Raw genomic sequence first — 24,772 nt, 5'->3', positions numbered from 1 at the left:
CACTGTTGATCAATATGGCCTTAAGCCGTCTCTCGTCAGGCATGGCCGCACCTGAGAGGCCACCGGTCTATTTAATGAAGGTACGAGAGTGGATGTTTTGTGCATTGACACAAAAAAAATGACATCGCTGAATGTGATTTGATGACGATGGCAGGAGGAGCAGGTTGCTTGGTGACACGGGGGGGCTGTGATTGTGGTTGACGAGGACAAGAAATTGAACAAAATGATGAGGAAGCGAGAACATATCGATGGGAGTCAACCTGTGTTTCAAAAAAATGCAGCAGACGTTCCAAAAAAAAAAAAAAACACAAAAAAATTGCTAAGACATGAAAACAAGACTTGGTGACACACACTAAACACTAAATAGACCTACCTAGGATTAGATTTAAGAACCGCCCAAAAAAGGATGCATAGGATGGAAAGAGGGAGGAAAAAAAATAGAATGATACAAAAGTGTGAGAGGGAGTAAAAAAAAAAATAGAAAAAAAGGGGGTCGATTAAAATGCCTTTGGGGCAAATAAAAGCCTTAGCACGTTGGGTGGATTGAAAAAGTAGCCAAAGTTATGAGTGGACAATGAGTGGCGTAGCGAGGAGGAGGCAGCGAGGGGAGGAGGGCGCGTGGGCTGCACTGGGAAAGAAAGGGCTGGAGGTGAAAGCAATCGAGAGGGAAGAAAGAATGAATGGAAAGGGGATGAGGGAAAAAAAGTCTGACAAAAAGGCCCAAAAATCCCCTTCCTCTTTCTTCTTTCCCGTCTTTCTCCTTCTTTGTCTGGCTCATAAATTGAAAAAATTGTTGACCAGGTAGATGGCGAAATAGATGAGAAGACAGAGAACGGAGAGAGCCAGCAAATGAACGGACAGAGCACCTCCCAGCAGCGCGATGAGAAAAAAAAAGAAGAGAAAACGAAAGATAAAAGCAAATACTCCAGTGGCCTCCGTTGTCTCCAGTTTATATGCGGAAGGGGGGATTGGCGGGTGCCAGTTGTTCCCTTTCCCCGGCTGCCTTCTGCGCTCTTCTCTCTCTCCACCCCAAAAAAGCTTCCCATCCAGATGAGGAAAAAGCAGGCACAGGTGTCCGCTGTCTCTCAACTGTGCATGGACGCGTGGTGCCACTCACACAGGTAAGACATTGTTGCAGCAGCAACGCACAGTGGGAGGAAAAAAGGCATGCAGGGGGGGCTGCTGCTAGTCAAGCACTGCCTGCCTCATGAGGAAAAAGAGATGAAGCTGGAATTGCTCTGTCTCCCCTCTCCCGCCCATCCCTGCAAAAAGATGGGAGGAAGGGAGGTGGGCCCACTCCCTGCATTAGTATTCATTGACAGAGTGTGGGAGAGACCGAGAGAACTGGATGGAGGAGGAGAGGAACCTGTAAATGTCGAGGAACCCAACTGCTCTTCTAAAAATCATGGGCTAATGGCTCCCTCTAGTGGTTGTCATCCAGATACAAGCAAATGGACCATTGCAGAGTTCAATAAAAAAAGACAACCAAAAAAAGAACTTGCTGAGGTCCCGATAGCGTTAGTTTATGAAATAATTTGTTTTCTGTTTTGTTGTCTTTGACCAAAAAGGAATTCCAGCAACTGATTATTTGGTTGATTGTTCAATGAGAAAGAGGATGTTTTACTGACAAGTTATTAGAATTTGGGGGATGACAGATAAAATAAGGGGATAAAAAATATATTGAAAACAATTGGACAAATATTAAAAAATATATTGAAAACAATTGGACAAATATTAAAAAATATATTGAAAACAATTGGATAAACATTTTGCACTATTTACCAGAATTTTGCTCAATTGTTAACTTTTTTTTTAAATCTATTGTGGGACAAATTGTCATTTTTTTGGTTATTAAAACAGATTTACAGCATAAAGATCTGGTTTACACGTACTCGGTTATCATATTTTGGGTTATGTAGGCCAAATTATTGATGTTTAGCATACAAACGTGGCCCAAAAAATCCAAAATGTTCTATCCCTGTAGTATTTGAATGCCTGGACGCACCACCAAACAAATGCGATTAAGTTGTTTGCACCAGATTTCACACGCTTAAGGGCGACACGCGTTATAAGAACAGCATAAAGTGTTTACTTGCAAGTTATTTCGTTTAAAATAAATTAAACTTACCATTCTCCATGAAGAAAAGACGCCCTGTAGTTGCGATGATTGTCTACAGGTGACAGACACATCGCCACGCGGTGGTTTATTGGAGCGATCGACAATGCGACGTTCGATTGGATTCGCCTGATGAAAAACGACTCTGGTTCTTCGTCCAAACATGGCGGCGTCATCGTCGTCCTTACGAGTCTTCAGAGGAATACTTAAAGAACTGCGGGCCATGCAAGGACAACATTATAAACAGTCGCTGGCCTATAACTACGTTACGGATCAGTTTCGAAAAAATCTGGTGAATTCTCCCTTTCCTATCGTTCTATTTTCGCCAGCTAACGTAGCTAGAAAAGTGCGCGTTTAGACGTGTTTTTCCACTAAAACTTGTAGATTTGTTCGATGGGCATCATCTCTCGGCTCGAGACATTTTTAAACGTGTTGTTTGTAAAACCCTGTTTTAAAACATGTTTTTAGTATAACCGTATATTAACTCAAGGGCATGCTAAGGTTCTGCACATTATTATGGCAAGAGATGTATGTTTAATACTTTGCCAGGATAATCATGCTTAAAGAGGCATTTTTTTACAATTTTGCTTTGGTCTGCAGTGAAATTTATCACAGTTAGAGCATTCGTTTTTTATTCATTTGTGTTTCTAATATCCAATTGGGTAACGGGGGTGCTGGAGCTGATCCTAGCTGACTGTGGTTAGGGGGCGGGGTTCAAAGTGAACTGTCTGTCAATTGCAGGACAGAAACAACCTAATTGACGCTAAAAAAATACAAAATTTATATACTATTTTTGATTATACATAAAGAAAATTATAATAATGTAATATTAGACATCTTATCAGGTTGGTCTTTAAAAATAAATTAAAACTTTTTGAATGCATTCATCACCCATTATTCACTAATCTATCGGAATTTACTCAAACCTTCCTACGTCAATTAAATTGAATGGCAATCAATGAATTAACAACAAAAAATGCAAAAATGTTTCATCCACCAAAATGGCAAAATCTAATTCAGCCCATGACAACAAATAACTGTGTTGATATTTCTGCAATCAAATATCTGCATACAAACTGTCATACTTTTGACAAACTTGTGTAGTAGTATATTAGTTACATCATTGCCAAAAGTTGTAACAAACTGCAAAATTCATGGCAAAAAAATGTCTTAGTAGGTGGTGGAATGGATTCATGTTATTCAAATGACTATAAATGGAGAAATATTATTTCAAAAGGAGTGTTTTAAGTTATGAATGGCTAATTAAATGAAGTCGCATCTCAATTTTCAAGTTGGCGTCTAGCTTTAGGAGGAAAAATGTGGTGTTTATTTCGGTCATTATAATGGCGTTCTCACAAATCCATGAAGATTGATCAAGAAAATCTGGTTTATTTTTTATTACTACTTTAAAACTACCCAGAATACGGTGTTAGGGCTACATAATTATTGTAAAAGACTTCACAGTGTACTTTACTGTAAGTGCATCCTTTGCTTTGAAATAAATCTGATTTTTTTTCTTCTCATTTTGGGGGTAAGTCCGCCTCGTGTAGTCAGCTGGGAAAGACTTCAGCTACTTAATAAGGACAAGTGCAATAGAAAATGAATGGATGGCTTATCCAAACACTGCCTGTTGAAATGTAGCATTTTGATTGCAAAGCATATAGGCTTAAAGCTTTGATTAGTCATGCTTGAGAGAAGAAGGGTCTCTAAGATGGCTGAATGCATGTGCAGTGATGCAAAACAGCCAGCGGGAAAACTTGAGCTTGTCAGTGTGTAATTGTTGAAACTCCAAAAAATGACCCAGGGATGTTATACCGTAGTGTATATTAAAACTATAGGGACTTGAGCAAATCCTTAATGTCAATATCATTTCCTTTGTCACATAAAGTAGAATACTGTTGACAGAGAAAAGCTGGTGTGCTGTACTTTATATGTTAATGTGACTTAATGATGCTAATTCACAGCCTACAAATGTCATTTTCAAGTCAGTTGTAATTGCTGGTAAACTCCGGGTAACTCCCGATACGATACAATTTGCGATGTAAAGGCCTACGATAACGATGATCTCACAATATAGGGATATAAAAATTACCAAAACACAGGTCAGGAAACCAATCTACAATATTCTACAATACAACTCAAAAAACAAAACAAAAACAGCTATTTCTAAATTTTAAAAATTGACAATTTGTCAAAAACCTTTCTCCATCACTGACTATATTATATGACAATGTACTGTACTTTACTATATACAGCAACACGAGTATATAATATTAGTAAAGTTTAATGATATATTACCAAAGTGATATATTGTTATACCTTTAGCTGTAATTATAATTCTGTAAGCTGCTTTAATGAATTATTTCATTCTTTTCTCCCACAGGTGACGGGAGAGAGGTACTGCCGCGCCCAGCAGGAGGCGCTCCATGCCTCACAGACATACATGTGTCTGCTGGAATCTTCCAGGAACCACCAACTCTTGCATAATCTATACCATGGAAAGGGAGAACGTGCCCCAGAAGAGGTGGCAGGCATGGTGGGGCTCAGGTTGCCCACTCAGCCTGGTGGCAAAGGCTGGGATAAATGAATTTAAACAAATATATATGGAAGAATGATGCTTCACGAGCAGGGATACGCGTTCATTGTGTGGACTGTGGACTATAACCTGCGTTCCAGGGAGGAACCATATATGGAAAAACACATTATGTACCTATGTATCAGTTAATGTATATCTACTTTTGTTCTAATCATTTAAATGTCTTTGTGCTGGATATTGAAATAAACTTCCACATTGATTGTTTTCTCTATTAAATCACCCATCACTTTATATCTGTTTTGCTTTTTTTATATATTTATATATATACAAACAGGTTAAATTAAAATAAAAAATATACACGAGGGAGCGGTATTAAATTCATTAGTTAACTGGTTGTATGGATGGAATGGAATTTCTCTCCAATGCCTCCAAATGTTTTTTAAATAGGAAAAAAAATAAACAGAAACCAAATGACACTTCTGACATCAAATCTTATTCCATCAGTGACTTTTATAGATATTGAGTAAGTTTTAAAAAGGTGACTTGCAGAGGTATTTTTTATTTTTGTGTTATGCTGTCTAAAATTCCCTCAAATTAACAGATTAGGAAGACATCCTATAGTTTTATTTTTGTAATGACGTTTTCAAAAACCCGCACAAAGTACAGCATATATTACATAAAATTAATCTTTTCATGGACGAATTACAATTTGTTTGTCTTAAATGTTTCCATTACTTTCATATAGGACAGGAGCCTTAAACTTATGGACGAGCGAATAATATTATGCGACCCCATTTGACACACAACTATTAATCTTGCCTTGACCTATTGGGCAATAATTAAAAAAAATGTTATAATGACTAAAAAAGCAAGACAAATGTGAAGCCCATATCTCTTTGAAAGATCGCTTCCTGCCTCACACAGTTTGAGTTGATTAATTTAATAAAGGGACGGTACATATTAATGAACATATTTAAATGAGATTATTAAAATTAGTTACTGTTATAACACCATGATTATTATTAAAAACTAATTTGACATTATGGACTGGGATAGGCTCCAGAACCCCCCAACCCATGTGAGGATAAGCAGGCTGGAAAAGTAATATATGAATGAGGTTCTCTGTGACCTGCACTGGGAATAAACAAGTAAAGCTAATGATAACTTTCGAATAGAATTGAATTGAATGCCTTTATTGTCATTATATAAGTATATAATGAGATTTAAAGCTTCACCATGAACTGCACACATAAATATTTAATAAATAAGTAGTCAACATTAAAAGGTAAAGGTTAAAATTTGTAAAATTAAATGGAAACATTCAGAAAGTCCACTCGAGGACATGTACCATGATGTCAGCGGTTTACTGCTTTTGAATAAAAATTTCAATTTGAGATTTTAAGTCATCAGTTCTCAACGAATAAAAGCACTACCATGTCCCTCCCAGCCAATGTCAGCCAAGCCTCAGCCATTTCTTTTTTTCACTTTCCCCTCAGTGACATCAGTCACTGTTTTACCATGAATCTCCTGCTTCGTGTTCCCCCTGCTCCTGCATCCCACTGATGACTAACATTGCCTTCACAGTGAATTTAAATAGAAGGACCCTAAAGCAAGCAAGTCACAGAGACACCCGGAGTAAAGCAAGCACCCATGTGTTACCCACATTCAACGCACTCAAAACGTTCCAATGCATTCTGACAAACCAAAGGCCTGTGTCACAATTAATAAAGCGCAAATAAGTGGAGAGTAGAAGAGGGTTCGCTATGCTGTTTCTGCCAATTGGAGCACAATCACAGCATTCTTTAATTTATTTTCCTTACCGCTTATCTTCACAGGGGTCCTGAGGGGTGCTGGACCCTATCTCAGCCAACTATGGGCACCACACGGGGGACACCCTGAATTGGTGGCCAGCCAATCACAAGGCAGCATGAGACGGACAACCATTCACACTCATACTCATAACCCGTGTGCGGTCGATTGGTCGCCGGTCTTTTGGTCGCCGTCTTTTGGTCGCCGGTCTTTTGGTCGCCCGGACAGCGACAACGGGCGACCAAAAGACCGGCGACCAAAAGACCGACGACCAAAAGACCGGCGACCAAACAAGGTAAAACAACACGGTCTACGCATGAATAAAAGCCAACAATGGCCATGAGCAGTTTCACTGAGCCGACGTGTGAGTGTATAAAAGTTTGTATGTACATGCGTTGTCCCTTTAAGAAGCTACGTCAGTCAGGGTCTTAACAAGTTCTCCAACAAAACACAATAAAAGTACGGGAAATTTGGAGCTTTTCTTTAGCCTAATAATTACTAGGGCATTAAGTATGACTAAATGGTAATTCGCAGTTTGTATTTAGGGAATTTGAGCAACGATTTAAATGGTAATTATCAATAACCTTCCGGGCGACCAAAAGACCGGCGACCAATTGACCGTGTACCCTCATAACCAGGGGCAATTTAGAGTGTTCAACTAGCTTAGCATGCATGTTATTGGGATGTGGGAGGAAACTGCAGTACCCTGAATAAAACCTACGCAAGCCCAGGGAGAACATGCAAACTCCACACAGGAAGGTCCGAACCTGTGATCGAACCCAAGGGTTTGAGGCCGACGAGGGTTCCACTCAGTCACCGGGCCACCCACAATCCCAACAAACGAAGAAAAATAAACTGGCTTCAAAGTTCTTGAAAAATATACCTAACGAAACGCTTCTATAATAATATAACGATTGTTAGCTTTTTCTCGGGAGTTGAAGTTTGCTGTTTATCTTCCTGTTACTGATGATCAAAAAGAGCAACTTGAATAAATCAGCTAGCAAAACGATATTCAAACATCATAAATATATGCATCTACCTACACAGTATATTTATGTAATATAAACACAGTACATATAACATGTAAATGAGACTCGTCAGGACTATTCTGCTATTACTGGTCTCATTCATCACTGCAATTCTATACATTTTCCTACCATAATTTCAACATGTAAAGTTTTAACCCCTGAGAGGCATTGTTTAAGAATCTAACTGCAGGCCATGACAACTGGGCTATGGGCTGCAATTGGCCCACGGGCCGTAGTTTGGAAACCATAACATAACAGTGTTTAGTGAGGCTGGGTAAAACATTCAATCGAGGTTAACTATTTTAAAAAAACATGAAGAAAAAAAGAAGCACGGGTATAAATTTGCTCGAGTCATTCTTTTGGAAAACTGTCTGATGATGTCAAGTCTAGCGTGTCATCTGATTCACTGTTTTGTTCCCCGACCTTGAAAAAAAAGGGCTATGGTAGCGTGCATGTTGTGGACACATGCTGCACGAATAATAATGAATTATTGAAATGTAGTGTTGATCACAATAAATCATACAACACTTACAAGAGACAGCAATAAAATAGTAAATAATAGTCCCCCCAAAAGTTAATTCCTTCCTCATTTTCAACACGGCTTATCCAGGTCAAGGTCAAAGCGGCGTTGGAGCCTGTCCTAGATAACTTTAGGCGAAAGACGGACTACGCGTTCAACTGGTCCTCAGTCACACACAGAACAGGCGACCATTTGCATTCACGATCACACACGCCCGCCGAGTGGGAATTGATCCCATACTGCTCGCACCAGACATGCGAATGAATCACTATACCAGGGGTGTCAGACTCGGGTTGGTTCGCGGGCCCCGTTAACGTCAACTCGATTTCACGTGGGCCAGACCATTTTAGATATAATATTTAGATTTTTTTTTATAAATGGATTAAAAGAACTGGATTAAAATCCCTTAATATTCATTTTGTTATAGATCGAAAACAATGTTTATTTTAGCTTTTTTTATATATATTTTTAGATTTTACAAAATAATTTTTGAACTAAAAACACAGAAAAAAATGATTACAAAATTACAATTCTTGATTTAAAAGGGGGAAAATCAGGAAATTCAATATACATCTATACTCTTCGTTTTAATTTGATCCTAAAACAGAAAGTCGGCACTCGTGATTTACTTTCCCGGGCCACACAAAATGATGCGGCAGGCCAGATTTGGCCCCCGGGCCGCCATTTTGACACATGCAAGTTAAAAGATGCCATTAGAATGGAAGCTCTCTTTTACTCTGCTCTCTTTCTTTCTTTCTCTCTCTCTCACACTCTCCCTCCCTCCCACATCTCTCCCTCTCTCACTCGTCAAAAAGGAGAGCACGGATGAGCATCTCCAACTTGTAGTCGCAAGAGGAGCACATGAGCATGTGTTGGTGAGGAGGCTGCTATCAAACAAGCAGCGTGCAAACTCCATAACCAATTGGATTATTAAACCCTTTCAGACTTGCTCAATTGGAGTTGAAAAGGCAGCATTAGAGAGGAGCGACATGTTCGGAATGATCAAGAATTCGCTCTTCGGAAACACCGAGGAGACCGAATATAAACTACTAAGCACAGAAACAAAGGTAAGAAGTACAGATGTGGGATTAGTTCTGTGCTTTTGATACTGACTTGTCAGGTGGAGATAGATGCTTGGTTAAAAGTGGCATGTGTCAACCTCGCACCCAAAGTGACACGTGAGCTACCATGTCTTATAAGGACGCCAATCCGACGCGTTTGTGGTCAGCCTCTTGGCTCATATTATATGCACTGAGGTGAAGACAGACAATGACTTGACGTCACTGTGAAGAGCATGACCTTTCCATGTCTCCATGTTTCATGACTTCTCGCGTCCTTGTTAAGTATGTCGTCTCTATATATTGAAGAAATAGCCAGTACATAATGTGTGTTCACGGATGTTACATTGTTTAAAAGAATAAAATAAAAATTGAGTTAACAGTAAATTACTGGCAACTCTGCATGTCGACTACCTAAATATTGTTTTTATTTTATTTTTTATTTTTTTTAATCGCAAGTTACTTTACAACCCCTTTTCAATGAGCGAGGCAAATGGAGACATAAATAAATAAGCACATTTGATTAAAAAATATTGGTAAAAATGTGGGTTCATCTAAATATTTGTCTACATAAATCACAAACGTTATTTGTCATTTGGAATGTTAGGCCTTTATAATTACCATTTATTTTTGTTGAGTGTTCAACTAGAATTATAATGGGCACTTTGAAATGTTTTCAACTTTTTTGGAGCATTTTTGAGAGTACAATATCATTTCATTCCTTCACTGTAATCCTTTCAATTTCAGGAAATGTAGGTTTTTGGGGCAGCTATTGCTCAGCGATTAAAATGCAAATAATCATGATTAATTAATTACAAAGTTTCAGATTATATAAAGTTTTTAATCAAGTTAACACCAGTTTTTTATTATTATTTATATCTATACAGTGTCGTTTCACCTGAAATTAATGTATAAAAGTGAGTACTATTTTTGACACACATGTTCAACACATTTAATAAATGTAATCAGAACATTAAAATTAACTAGTAATGTAGTAAATATCACAATATATTATCATTGCATTCAATACAAGAGGTATCACAGATGAATAAATGTTAATTTTATTTACTTAATTACTGGGTTTTTTTGGATGAGACACTTATTTTTCTAAGAAAACGTCAATAAATCTCTTGAATGGACTTGCCTTTAAATAACTGATACTGAAATCAGAGATTGACACCTAAACCCTCCGACACTCAGCTGACTGTCACCCAAAACACTTGAATGAAACCGAGAAGGGATACAAAGAAGATAGCCAGTCTGAGCATATATATATATATATATATATATATATATATATATATATATATATATATATATATATATATATATATATATATATATATACACATACATATACATTTAATAAATGTAATATATATATATATATACACACACAAAATGCAAATAAGATATGTAATTAAATGTGTTGAGACAATGAGCAAATCCTACTAGTGTGAATTTAAATGTGTTCATCATACGTGAACATCTAATACAAGGGTGTCAGACTCGGGTTGGTTTGCGGGCCGCGTTAACGTCAACTCGATTTCATGTGGGCCGGACCATTTTAGATATAATATTTAGATATATGTTTTTTATATAAATGTGTTGGAATAATGATTCAAACCTTTTAAATCATTATTAGTAATATTTAATTAAAAAAGGAAAAACATCTTTCAACAAACTCTGCGGCGAACTTGCAAGGAGAAGCAATGTGGCGTCGTCTTAGCCCCCAGTGCATTCTGAATTGCAGTAACTGAATCATTGTATTTAATCGCGACACTCGAAAAACATGGTTATGTAATCAGTACAATAACACCCTCGCTGGTTAGAAAACAACAGTGTGAGGAATGCTTTCAAGGTAAACAAAGCAAAGCCGTATTTTCAAACAATAATGCGATTATCGCCATCTTCTGCTGGAGTCCCGTCAAAACAGTCCCGTTGTGTTCTGCCGAAAAGCGTGTGTGAAAACAATGTGTCCTCGAGCTGTGGGGCCTTGAGGAGCCGATGTGGAGGAAAAGTGTCCATGGTTCATGAATTGGTTTATAGCCTTATTACTTATTGAAAAATGCTTACAACACATATAGAATATTCCATAATAATTCTAACATTCCCTCCTTTTACTATATGTTTGTTATTCATTTTATGACAAATTCAAAATGAGAGGGATATCACCGTTGGCTGTTTTAATTTTACCCGCTTAGGCTCTACTCGTTCGGCAGGTCTGAAAATCAGAAAATAAGATCATTTTCGTCCAATCCATCCTCGTAATTACCATGCTCCTGGAATTCACTGTTAGTGTCAGCACTTCAGTAGGAGATATAATTCATGCAATCTGGAATTTGTAGGGGCAATCGCAGTGGTTATAAGTCGGCTCATCAAAGATCTTAAGCAGGGCATTATACAACACCCACATAATGTCAAAATCGTAGCAAAAAGGCTACCACAAATTAGGCCAAATCATTATTAGTGAGGCCACAAATCTGTCAGCGGACATTATTCTACTCCAGGATGCTTTTTCATCTTGCGGTTTAGGGTCTGCAGGCCATCGTTGGCCCTGGTGTGGGACCCAGTGGGGGGCGTGTTGTTGAGTGCAACATTTTCAAACGTTGCATACGCCCCCTGCTCCTTCAAGAAGCATTTCAACCGCTGCACGATCCTGGAACGCCGTCAGACTAGTGGCTGCCAGTTGTTCCTTTATCGCCACAAATCCCTGTTCAGTATAATTTCCAAGTTTTTGGACATTGTAATGCAGGTAATTTATCCAATCAACATTTTTGTTTGGAGTAATTAAAAGAAAAATATACTCCCAACCTGCTGCGATCTGATTAGCCAACTTATACTCATCCTCGTGGATGCCAATCGCATCAATGTATCACCCTCTCTCCATGCGACGCCGTCGCGAGGGGCCCGCCATCATACCGGATTTCTGTGCAGCCAATTGTATCTCCTCTACTGTAGATGGAAAAACAGACACTGGTAATAGCAGTGAGACCAAGGCCCAAAGTCCTGCTGTCATTTTGGCAGGAGTCGTATAATTTGTTTTGACCCCACCACCACCATAGGTCAGAACGTGGAATCAGGGGTGTAGTCTGTTTTAGGACGTGGGCACACCACGTCACATTTATCGCTCCCAGTGCCGGTCCGTGCCCTGTGAGGGCTAAGCAGGTAAAATGATTAAACGCGACATGTGTTGAAAAGTTAGGCTTGTCCTTTGCTGCCGTTGTAACTGGGTAGACATTATTCCATTTCATACATTTTGGGCTTACATCTTTTGTCAATATCAATTCTTTGAAAAACGATACAGTATGTACAGATATTACAGTCTGGCAAAATTCGATTCAATCCAAGATCAATATATGAGTACAGTTCAATGAGCCTTTATGCCACAATAATTGGTATAAATTATTGTAATAAATATTGGTATAATTCTAATTATAAATTATTTCCTCTTTTGTGTAACACTTCTAAACAGAACTTGTAGTATGAGACCTTTATATAACACTAAAAATTTTGCATTATCTCCTTTACACAATCAGGGGTAATTTGCGCGGGTACTACTCTTAAGAGGATAGTCGTCAACCGATTAGAAAACAGGCGCTGCTGAGAAATAGTCCAGCCTGGAAAAGGGATTCTCGCCGTGCACGGTCACTCCAGATATTAAACCGCAGCGTCTGGATTCCCTATCCCTATGCTTACAACACATATAGAATATTCCATAATAATTCTAACAAAATGTATTAAAAGAACTGGATTAAAATCTCTGAATATTCAGTTTTTTATAGATCTAAAACAATGTTTATTTAAGCTTTTTTTAAATATATTTTTAGATTTTACAAAATGATTTTGAACTAAAAACACAGAAAAAATGATTAAAAAATTGCAATTATTGATTTTGAAGGGGGGAAAAAATCAGGAAATTTAATATACATCTATAGTACTCTTCATTTTAATTTGATCCTAAAACAGAAAGTCGGCACTCATGATTTACTTTCCCGGGCCACACAAAATGATGCGGCGGGCCAGATTTGGCCCCTGGGCCACCACTTTGACACATAATCTAATACTACTACATTTGAACTGGGAGGGTGGCAACCAATTAATGTTCCTTCATTTAGCCCACTTCATTTAGTTGTTTGTTTTTATTTAAAATAATATACTATTTGTTATTGCCCATAGGCTGCAAATAAGATGGTTGGATGATAACATGAAAATCGCGATTTCTACAAAGTTTTATTTTTTTCCGACAAAGGAGATTATCCCTGATTCAATTGTTTAGTAGAAAAACAAAATATTACGGAAGGCAACACTTCCATAGAAAAGATTTTTCTCAACTCTAATTCAACGAAAGAACACATGGAGCGTAAATACTACTCGCCGAGTGAATGCCATTAGAATGACCTTTAAATTTATGTGCTGGCAACCTTCGAAAAACAGAATGATTCATTGCATGTATAATCATGTTAATAGAAATGAAGATGTGCCTAACTTACTATGTTACACGATCCAAAACGTATTAAGGTCATTTGCATAGAAGTGAAGTGCTGTGGTCGCACTCCACTTTAACCGCTGTAAATCACATAAAAAGATGGTTGCATCATGTTAACAGTGCGCTGGAGGCTGGGGGAGCAAGTTGTGTTCGCCTGCGTTATGTAACATCGTACATATCTGGCCTATTAAAATGTGTAGCCTGACTGAACCCAGTGCAGCAGCAGGAGACGTAAAATCATATCAGTGCAAAATATGTTGCCTCCACAATGCTTTTATCTGGGCCACACTTGTTTGGCACAACCGCAAATGTGCAATTGTGCATACCTAATCTTCTAACACGTAGAGCACACACGCTATAAAACTACAGGTTTCAAAAGAGAGGCCCTAGGGCCAGATCCTGCCTGCCAAATGACTTTGTGTGTCCCGCAAATGGACATCATGTCCATTGACTTACTGATTTTCTCTAAAATAAAATGTATATCAAATTTCTGTAGTCATCAGTTAAAGTACAAGGACTCATCTTGAGCATCGATGTTGTTCTTTAATTTTAAAATTTTCAAAAATGTCAATCATTTTCTGTATCGCTTATACCACATGTGTCAAAGTGGCAGCCCGGGGGCCAAATCTGGCCCGCCGCATCATTTTGTGTGGCCCGGGAAAGTAAATCATGAGTGCGGACTTTCTGTTTTAGGATCACATTAAAATGAAGAGTATAGATGTATATTAAATTTCCTGATTTTCCCCCTTTTAAATCAATAATTGTAATTTTTTAATCATTTTTTCTGTTTTTAGTTCAAAAATCATTTTGTAAAATCTAAAAAATATATAAAAAAGCTAAAATAAACATTGTTTTAGATCTATAAAAAACTGAATATTCAGGGATTTTAATCCAGTTCTTTTAATCAATTTATAAAAAATAAAATCTAAATATTATATCTAAAATGGTCTGCCCCACGTGAAATCAAGTTGACGTTAAAGCAGCCCGCGAACCAACCCGAGTCCGACACCCCTGGCTTATACCAACGGTGAGGTTTGCAGACCGCATTAACGTCAACTCGATTTCATGTGGGCCGGATCATTTTAGATATAATATTTAGATATTTTTTTTAAATATCTGATTAAAAGAACTGGACCAAAAGCCCTAAATATTCCGTTTTTTATAGATCTAAAACGTTTATTTGAGGGTTTTTTTTAGCAGGGGAAAACGTCTTTTAATCATTTTCATTTCAAAAGGAAAGAAAATGCCTTTTGAACTAAAAACAGAAAAAGAAAAAAATGATTAAAAAAATGCAATTATTGATTTTAAAGGGGGAAAAAAAATCAAGAAATATAGTATACATCTATAATCTTCATTTGAATTTGATCCTAAAACAGGAAGTCGGCACTCATGATTTACTTTCTCATGCCCCACAAAATGATGCGGCGGGCCAGATTTGGCCCCCGGGCCGCCACTTTGACACCTGTGGCTTATACCCACAAGGGTACTGGAGCCTATCACAGCCAACTAGAGGCACCAGGCATGGACAACCTGAATTGGTGGCCAGCCAATCACAGGGCACAAGGAGACGGACAACTACTTACATTCATATCTAGAGGAAATTTAGAGTGTTCAACAAGGATGTGGATGTGGGAGGAAATCGGAGTACCTGGGGAAAACCCACGCAAGCCTGGTGAGAACATACAAACACCACACAGGATGGTCCGGACCCTGGGATCGAACCATCAACCTCAGAAATGTGAGACCGATGCACTAACGATTCGGTCACCGGGCTACTTTAACAATATATATCTGAATTTTTTAAAAATTTAAATAATGGAGAAATTTTAGCTTAGACGTCCAATCTAGCTTGACTGAAGAGGAGAATGAACATTGATCTGTCTACTCACAAAGAGCATGTTTTAGTATTTTGTATGTGGATTATTTATCATTTGAAGGCAGGGACCTCCAAATCTAGTGACCCAAAGCCCATAAATGTCATTTTATGTGAAGCTTATCACAGAGTTTGAGCTGAAACAGTCCTAAAATCTGTGAATTCCTTTCACATTTTCATATCTGTCAGTCCCTGTTCAGCTATTGTCAACTCTAATGCTAAAAAACCCACTACTACTCTTCATTTTTCGCTCTTCCCAAGGACGGCGTCAGCTTTGAGGTGCGACGCTATGACGCCGCCAAATACGCTGTGATTTCTTCTGAGGGTCGCACTTACGACCAGGTGACAGGGGAGATGGTGAGAAAGCTGCTCATGTACATTGGTGGAAGCAATGAACAAGGTAAAACCTCACTAGGTATCAATTTGTTTGTGTGTGACTGGATAAACATCCACAAAACAGAGAAAGAGGAAAAATAGCTGGCTTTTGAGGAGTTTTTTTTAATGATTTTGTTCCGTGTTAACAAGGCGAGGCCATGGGTACAGCCGCACCCACCATCATCACGGTCTACCCTCGGAATGATGGTGTTCTATCCCGTCGACTGGTGGTCGCCATCCGAATTCCTACTATCTACCAGCAAAGCCCCCCAACGCCAACTGACAGTGCTATAAAGGTTGAGGAGCGACCTGGCATGACTGTCTATACATTGTAAGTGTCATCTTGTGGCAGCAATTAGTATTTTGTTTCCGTCCATGTAAAGAATTATCAGCAAAAACATACAAATCCACCAGAAACTGGCAAAACTCCCATACATGTTCAATGGCCCTAACAAATCGACAACAACTTTTCCATACACTCCTACTCAATTTTAACACAGACCTGCAAATAATCTCCTTGGTTGTCATTTTTATCTGACCCCAAAAAATCCTCAAATTGCCATCAAATGTACAGAAAGAAACTTGAATAAAAAATCAATAGAATGTGACCCATGAGTAGAGTAGGGTAAGGTTAGATTAATATAGAATAGTATAACAGAACAGTTGTTTATTCATCCCCAATGGGGAAAAATTCACTTGCTACTGCAATCTGGACACAAAATAGACAAATATAGTAAAACAAATAGATAGAAATATAAAATATATCTTATTGAGTCATAGTAGTCTAAAGTGCAGGAACAGGTAGAGAAACTTGATGAATCCAGTTTATGTAAACATCAGACAGTGATTAGATTAGATTAGATTAGATAATTTTATTCATCCCGTATTCGGGAAATTTCATGCTGATGTTGTGGAGTTTTATTCCCTGAATGACCTGCCGGAGGGGGTTCAGCAGAAAGTGACTAAGTGCCCCAAAACCAAAAGGTTGTAACCAAAGAACAGGAATCGAGCTAGAAAAATGGCCTAAAATGAACACGAAAAGATCCAAAATGTATAGAAAGCAGTGGTGGACCGTCAGGGCCTGCAAGGCCTTCTCTGCTGGCCTAAAAATTTATCTGAATCACAGATAATTATGTTTTGTCCATGAATTCCTAAATAATATTTCAGTTGTGTTATTATTGATACTTTTTTATATGTGTCGCAGCAGCAGTAAAGGTTTTATAGCCATACAATAGTTTTTGAGGGTTGGATTGATTCAGACATAGCACTGAAGGCGTCGGTTTGAAATTCACGGCCCGCCACTGATAGAAAGTGACCCATAAATGCCCCAAAAACATCGGAAAGTGACAGAAAATCAAGAAAAAGTGGGTGAAGTAATAAAAAAATATGAGGAAGTGATCCTATTCTTTGAACTCCTTCTCTTCCACAGGCAATTTGGAGGTTTCGCAGGTGAAAGCGAGTTCCGAGCAGAGGCCTTGCGTTTGACACGCACCCTCGGCGAGACGGCCCCATTCCAGCGCAAGCAATACTTTTGTTGCAGTTACGACTCGCCACTAAAACCTTACGGCCGCCGCAATGAAGTTTGGTTTATACAGGAAGAGCCGTAGGGACCTCTTTACCCATTCTGACTTCTTCATCCGAACCTCACTGATCACTTCACTAACATGCCTGCAGGTCTAACGCTATTTGACGGGAGAGAACGGACAGTACTGTGACTTTAACTTTTTTGTGTTTATTTTTAAGAAACACTTTTGATTACTGTGCTAAACACAATAACAAGTGTAGCAATATGTTTGTCAGTCAAAAATGTACACATGGCTTTGCATTCTGTAGCAGTACTTGAAGGAGTTCTAGATGTTGTGGGACATATTTTACACTTATACGTCTATGTCTCCGCCCACAAGATTACTGACATTTTCATATGTCCATGTGTAGGTCCTCCATCTCTACTCATATTGCCAAGTCTTGCCTTCAAATTAATTGCTTAACTTCTAATAAGAAAGCAAGAACTTGAAAAATAGTCGACATGAAACATGATTAGGACCGTCTTGAAAAATTCCGATGAGATATTCAGACTTGAAACTGAAAAACTTGAAGAATATTCACCCAAAGGGACCAAATTTAAAGTCTTAGAGTAGAATAGTTTTTAAAAAAGTTTTAACTTCTATACTGCGTAACAATGATTGCTATGATTTTGCATTTTGAAATAAACCAGGCTTTGCTTGATTGGAGAGGTTTCAACATTCTTATGTACATTGAAGACTCATTTTAAACAATTAGCTTCGATAATGAAGTGGACACACAAACACAACCTTGTTTTAAAATTGATAAAAATGACCACCCCACCTCATTTTTTAACAACTCGACTACTCAATAAATCTGTTTGAACTACGCATATCTAACCTAAATTCCACTGTGTATCATCCATTGTTATTCCTGATACATTAGAACTTTTATTTAGACTTTCTATTGTCATTATCACGAGATATTGAGATCATTATTGGGCTCATTTTAACAATTTCATTTTTCAGTTTGGAGTAACAGCAACACAGAAATGCAGTAACACATTAAGCAATAAAAAAAATCTTTCTTTGATATGAACTGGACATAAATCAGAGATTAAGCCATAAAGTAGTGTCTGTGTAATATTGAGTGTGTGGCACCTAATTTTCTAGCGGTTTGTAATGTGATCATAATTGTGATTGTGACTTTAAGTTATCTGACAAAACATGTTGTGCTGTATCAGTTTTTTATTTATATGCCTTAAAAGTGTTAGTGGTGAATCTGTACTTTGACTATCTGTGGCGAGACTGAAATCTGTTAGGGTTTACTTGTCTGTCAGAGAATATTAAATATATTATGGAATGATTCCAGTGGCGGTCCGTGCATTTCCTAGTGACGCCTTCAGCAAAAACTATTTTATGGCTATAAAACCTCTACTGCAGCTACAGCTGCGACACATAAAAAACAATCATTAATCAATGCACAAAAATGGGGTAAAATCCACTTCCTAGCAGCATTTATTGATTAAATACAAATACTGGAGCTTTTCAGACATTACAACCGGGCCAGGGGGGTGATTTACCCGGGAAAAAAACGGCAAAAATTGCACAACCGGGGGGAAAAGCAATGAAAAGGAAGCTAACAGACAATTTGGAATTATTCAATAAGTATTCATGGACTAAATATAATTAACATCAGTCTGTGATTCAGATATTTCTTAGGCCAGCAGAGAATGCCTTGAAGGCCCTGACGGCACACCACTGATGAAATGCTATTTCATCTTTTGTCACAGGGATTCTAACATGAAACGCAAAACTCATTGGCTGCTATTGAAAAATTGCCATTCACAGTTCCTCCTAGTCTAAATGAAATGGACGTTTATAATTGTCAATGGTAGGCAGAGTTAAATAGCATAACATTTTTTTAAAGGCTCTGCTATGTTAAATGGGGCCATAAAAAAGACAAACATTGAACAAAAGTAACATTACTAAGTGCAATACTTATTTCACCCCCACTTGTGCGGTCAACCTCAAAATCTTTTTGCCGTGAAACGATCTATTGAAAAAATAAAATAAAATAGACATATGCATTTACATCCTGAGACTATACCAATGTTTCATTGTGATTTGTCCACGTGTCAGAGAAATAGATTTTTAAAAAAGTTATTGTATACAACAGACCTGAGCAATTCCATCCGTGAGCCACTGTGGGTGCAGGTTTTTGTTCCAACTGATCCAGAATAGACAGTTTAACAAATTAGATTTCTGCTGAAATAATAAGCACCTGACTGCAATCAACTGATTGCACTTCTAAGATATCAGATTGGTGGAAAGGTTTCCTCTTATGGGTTGGACTGTTGGAATGAAAACCTGCACCCACTGCGGCCCTTTGTGGAATTAATTGCCCAGGTCTGGTATACACCCCCAACAGCAACAATAGCGGATGAACAAGCCATTAACCTAATTTTTTTTTTAAATGCTTTATATCCTCTTAAGTGAATCCAATAGTCAAAAGTCAAAATTCAGTTTGAATTACTTTACAAATGCACAATCCCATGAACCTACATTTAAGTGGATTTACTTGAAAGTATTCTCAAATCCTCACCCACAATGCAAATAACCACAAGACTCATAGAATACAATATTCAATAAATGATATTTATTATATTTTAGTTAACAGTTCAGCCAAGCATTATTCATTTACATAAAAATGTATGATTAAAGCAAATTTAGATCCACATTTTATTTAAAAAAATCCTGTGATGGTTCGCGGACATGCAAATAGGTGTTAACTGGTTAACAAGAAATAAATGATTAGCCCTCGGGAGTTTTGACAGGAACTAAAATTGCTGCTGTTTAAATGTTAGAGACTGGTAACTGCACACTAGCCCAATTACCAGAATGGTTTCACCTTGCCTGTGCATACATGAATAACACAGGGTCACTGGTGTAAGCCCAGTTTTTCCACTAGAATTAAAAGTAACAGGGAATATTGCACTTTTTAAATGTCGAGAAAATATTTCACTGTCACCAAGTGACAGTGGGATGGTCTTGGTCCTATTAATATAAAAAAAAGTATGAGAATCAGGAAATACAAAAGCCACGTGAATGTATGACTAAAGACTATTCAACACACTCCTGCTATTGGATGAACAACAAACACTCAATTCAAAAACGTTATAGGAAAAGTACACTTTAAAAGAATACCGCAAAAATATACTGCTAATCAGTCGGGTAGTAGCAATAACTGCAAGAATGAAATAACTCCAATAAAAGTGTGTTTTGATACAGCTCTCCTAAAAGATACATTCCTCGTCCCGCTGCTTCCTTTCAACTCGCATACAGCAGTCTTTTACAACAAGGTGTCAAATTTGACATCGACACAGTTGTCTGAACTTTTTGATTTTATTCTCTAACAATGTGGCTATTCCTTGATGTATTCGATGGTCTATAATTGACGGTATGAAAAAAAAACAGGGTTACAGAAGATAAGGAGAAAGCGTCATAGTGTCCGAGTCTTAGATGTTTTTCTTTTCAGGAGAGTTTGGATAAGGTGCATACGGAGGGGGCTGCTCCTTGACGGGAATAAAAACAAAAACAAATTGAGAACATTCTAATGTACGAGCAAACAGCCACACAAGTGCAATAACGGAGGAGTAGTTTACCGTGGGCATGTAGACATTGTGTGGATTGCTGGGATTGTAGTAGGCATTGCCCGCTGCTTCTGTTGCTTTGGCATTAGCTGGACCACCTACATTCATATAGAGCTAAAGTCAACATAGACCCTAAATTGACCTGTATGTATTAGACTTGTAGTTACCAGAACAGAGTGAAAAATAGGTGCATACATTTAACATGTATGCTGTACTTACACCACACATACACATAGTAGTTATTAGATTGAATGATTCTGTCTTTTCACACCTATAGGGCACACTTAAAAATCTAAGATTTTCTCTAAAATTGACGGGGCGCCCTAGCAGTTGGTGTGCCTTGTTTATGTACTAAATTCAAAATTTTGCATGACCCTGACCGCTTGACTTAGTGGTTTAATTTCTTGCTGACACGTTACTTATTGCAATCAACCCAGCAGACGTTCGCCATCATCCTAAAAATAGCCTCACCGCTGATTCAGTGAGAAATAGTGAGAAATTTTAAAAATTACATCACGAGATATCATGAGCTCCTGTTTTTTTTCGTTTGTTTTTTTGGGCGCCGTGATTTGAAGTGATTCATTTTGAGCTAGACGGATGCCATCTGACGGGTGCAGTGACACAGTGATGGAAGAGGAATGCTCAAGAGTGTGGGGTGGAGAGGGCCAGACCTGCGGGTGCTGGAGCTGTCCAGTTCTGCGTGGGTGCAGTCCAGTTCTGAGGGGGGCCTGGATATGGAGGTGGAGCCATGTAGTCAAATCCTGCTGGGTACATTCCTGCAAAACAGCAGAGGTTTCAATGTCAGATATGATCAGTTTGCTGTGAACAATCCATTTAATAGTGGAAAAAAAATAGCGAAGGGAAGACTGTAGCTGGAATGATTGCAATCTACTTTATTGACAACTGCTACAAAAATCCCGGCAGCTAACCGTCTGTCATCATACGCTAATCAAATTCGGCACCTGTAGCAGCTGTTGGATAAGGGTAGCCCATGTTGCCAGCAGCGGGAGGGTAGAATCCATTCTGCTGGGGAGGGGGCGCATAAGGATAGCCCTGGGGAGCTGACGGAGGTGGGCTGTATCCGTTCATCATTGCGGGAGAAGGGTAGCCGTGATCTGACGTGGGGCCCATCTGGGCAGGAGTGCCACGAGAAGCTGGAAGACAGTTTGGTAAGACACTTTGCAAAACCAAGCTGGTGTGGTAAGAGTGCAATAAATAACGGGAAGTAATGAAGAAACCATTTGTGGCCAGTTTGAAGAGATGCTGGCCCAGGTCGATCGCGCCTCCATTTGGGAAAGACATCTTGAAATTGGCCTGACCCTCCCAGCCACCTAGTGAGAGATTAAATAAATAATAATAACATAAATTTAAAAAAAAATAAAGAGTTCAGTAGCTAAAACGAGATACTATATAAAATCCCAAAAATATCATATTAGTAGATATAGTTAAACTGCTTACATAGAATACCTTATATTTTCTTTTTTTTATGTCAAAAGAAGTTCTCAGTGATACCTAGGCTTAAATTTCAGACCATTTGAAATAATAGAAAATGTCTAAACAAACAACAGAGAACATAAATTCTAACATAATCAATTAAACTCTTGAGTTAAATTGTACAACAATTAAATTGATTTAAAACATGAATACATTTCATATCCACTAAGCTGCTGAACAGATGATGTTGACCCTCAAAATTAAAAGTTTACACCTACCACCCGGCTCCGCTGACACCGTCCCTTTAATGTAGTTAGCGGCAAACACGGGCTGCTCGATGCTGCATCCCTTCATCAGATAATAGGGGAACATGGCAGAACCCAGGCAATCCTTTGTATTGCTGGACGCAAACACCATCTAGGCCAGCATCACAATAATAAAAAAGAGGACGAAGCGATGGCAACGAGAGAAGGGTTAGTTAAACTTGCCAATAAAAAGAAAAACAATAATAGCACAAAGTTCTTAAAAGTAATGTTGGCAGTACCCTGTATGGTGTAAGGTACACGGTCCCCTTCTTGGTCCCCTTCAGGAGGTCTGTCTTACAGGCGACGTCACTGAATGACAGCTCCACGTTCTTACATTCTCTTAATACACTGATGAGAGAAGAGAAATAAAATCTAATTTACAAAAGACTCGTGTACAATAAGTGAACCCTGTTATATTTGATCAGCACAATTCAACACATGGTCGGTCATTCATCGTTTTATAATCACCAAGACACAATAAAAGAAGAAAAAATAGAAACGGTCACATTTATAAGCATTTATAAAACCCCTTTAATTATTTCTAACCATTTCTAAGCATTTATCTAAAAAATATTTTAATAATATACAATGCTAATTTAACTGGAGAAAAGATATAGGCGCTTCTTTGAAGGAGAGTAAAGTCATTGGTGGCTTTTAAATTGAATTTGTATGAGAAAATCTATTGGATAAATGGGCGACAGACGTTTTATTTATTTAAAGTGGAAGACTAGCTGAGAATACTCATGTTTCATTGCCATTGACGGCGATGGGCGTCCAATCGCCCTTTCCAGTCTATTACACAGTCAATGACACTGAAACATGTATTTACTTCAAAGAGGGACACAATATTAGAAAAAAAAATATTACGGCCATCTTTAGCCTAAGATCCCCATATATACCACACAGTAGGTTGGATTTTACTTTACATTAAGAAAGGAAAAGCCTTAACTGTAGTACAATTAATTTGACAGTAAAGTATAGTAGACGATCGCACTTATGTCAACATATTCCGACTTCCCGTTTTGAAAGTTAGCTTGATCGTCAACCTTTTTTCTAACCGAACACCAGTTAAATAAACATGAAATTCTCTCCCCCCGAAAAAAAATCCTTCTCATAACATTTTAAAAGGCATCACATCAACACTATCAGCGGCCAGAGGGGGGTGAGCTAAATTATGCTAAAGCTAAACTAGGCCACTAAACTTAATACTAAAAAGGCAACAGATGGGGCGATATTTCCGCTCATTTATTCTGTTAAGACGTATTCGTAACAAGGTTATACACGTACCTTTCCCCGTTGTTAATCAACACTCCGCCGTTTTGGGAGTGATTTCTGTTCAACGCCATGGCTGTTTAGCTCTTGTGTGCTCGGTTGTGTTGGAGTTTTGTTTGTGCTCTGCTGACAGTAAACGTCACACGGCTTACGTCACGACATCAGCTGGACACTTCGTAATTTCCTCTAAAAAACAACCTTTCAAAAACGTCTCTATCGTAAATCGTGAAATTTCCCTCTGCGCCTACATCCAGCACAAAAGTAGATTCTAATATCTCTCATCGAATCTCATTTTCTGAAACCGTTTTATCCCCATTCGGGTCGCGGGGGTGCTGGAGCCTAACCCAGCTGACGCCAGGCCAGAGGCGGGGGACACCCTGAATCGAAACTTGCACCCCCAAAAATAAATTATATACATAATTAATACATCAAATGAAGGATCAAATTGTCTTAAACCTGCAGCCTCCCCAAATAAATTATATACATAATTAATACATTAGATGAAGGACCCAATTTGGATGGGGAAAACAATTCTTTAAATAGCTATAAATAAAAATATGGTATATATAAAATTATTTATTAAAAATAAATTATATACATAATAAATTAACTGAAGGATCCAATTTGGAGGGGAAAACTATTATTCAAATACTACATCGCTGTAAGTAAAATTATAATATATAAAATTATTTATTAATTAATAAAGAAATAATTTAAGTGCAGCCAGTTTATATTTTGCTAAGGGAATTATTATTATTATTTTAATAAATCTCATGATTACGCAAAGTTTAACGCTTTGACT

The 24,772-nt window shown here is 38.0% G+C and overlaps 4 protein-coding genes across 6 annotated transcripts in view; 2 read left to right on the top strand and 2 right to left on the bottom strand.

Moving 5' to 3' along the window:
- Positions 1 to 1,198, bottom strand: part of grin2ba (glutamate receptor, ionotropic, N-methyl D-aspartate 2B, genome duplicate a) — a 133,202-nt gene extending 132,004 nt beyond the window's left edge. For all 3 annotated transcript variants that reach the window (XM_077618510.1, XM_077618511.1, XM_077618512.1), the window contains exon 1: positions 374 to 1,198. The gene's annotated coding sequence lies outside the window, so the exon portion shown is untranslated. The remainder of the gene's footprint in view (positions 1 to 373) is intronic.
- Positions 1,199 to 2,190: 992 nt separating this feature from the next.
- Positions 2,191 to 4,943, top strand: fmc1 (formation of mitochondrial complex V assembly factor 1). Its single transcript, XM_077618513.1, has 2 exons — positions 2,191 to 2,408; positions 4,500 to 4,943. Exons 1-2 carry the CDS (start codon positions 2,280 to 2,282, stop codon positions 4,701 to 4,703), a joined length of 333 nt encoding a protein of 110 aa, XP_077474639.1. The 5' UTR covers positions 2,191 to 2,279; the 3' UTR covers positions 4,704 to 4,943.
- A 3,882-nt stretch (positions 4,944 to 8,825) lies between these two features.
- On the top strand, positions 8,826 to 18,673 carry LOC144089089 (heme-binding protein 1-like). The gene is made up of 4 exons (XM_077619955.1): positions 8,826 to 9,076; positions 15,691 to 15,829; positions 15,955 to 16,135; positions 17,234 to 18,673. The coding sequence occupies exons 1-4, from the start codon at positions 8,999 to 9,001 to the stop codon at positions 17,409 to 17,411; spliced, it is 576 nt and encodes a 191-aa protein (XP_077476081.1). The 5' UTR covers positions 8,826 to 8,998; the 3' UTR covers positions 17,412 to 18,673.
- Positions 18,674 to 19,943: 1,270 nt separating this feature from the next.
- On the bottom strand, positions 19,944 to 24,197 carry wbp2nl (WBP2 N-terminal like). The gene is made up of 8 exons (XM_077619813.1): positions 23,986 to 24,197; positions 22,938 to 23,046; positions 22,672 to 22,810; positions 22,198 to 22,290; positions 21,922 to 22,113; positions 21,631 to 21,735; positions 20,972 to 21,057; positions 19,944 to 20,881 (listed from the first exon to the last, which is right to left on the bottom strand). Exons 1-8 carry the CDS (start codon positions 24,042 to 24,044, stop codon positions 20,825 to 20,827), a joined length of 840 nt encoding a protein of 279 aa, XP_077475939.1. The 5' UTR covers positions 24,045 to 24,197; the 3' UTR covers positions 19,944 to 20,824.
- Between the last annotated feature and the right edge of the window lie 575 nt (positions 24,198 to 24,772).

This window comes from Stigmatopora argus, chromosome 14 (assembly GCF_051989625.1).
Source record: "Stigmatopora argus isolate UIUO_Sarg chromosome 14, RoL_Sarg_1.0, whole genome shotgun sequence".
In the NCBI taxonomy this organism is placed as follows: Eukaryota; Metazoa; Chordata; class Actinopteri; order Syngnathiformes; family Syngnathidae; genus Stigmatopora; species Stigmatopora argus.
This window is presented reverse-complemented; position numbering and strand designations above follow the sequence as displayed.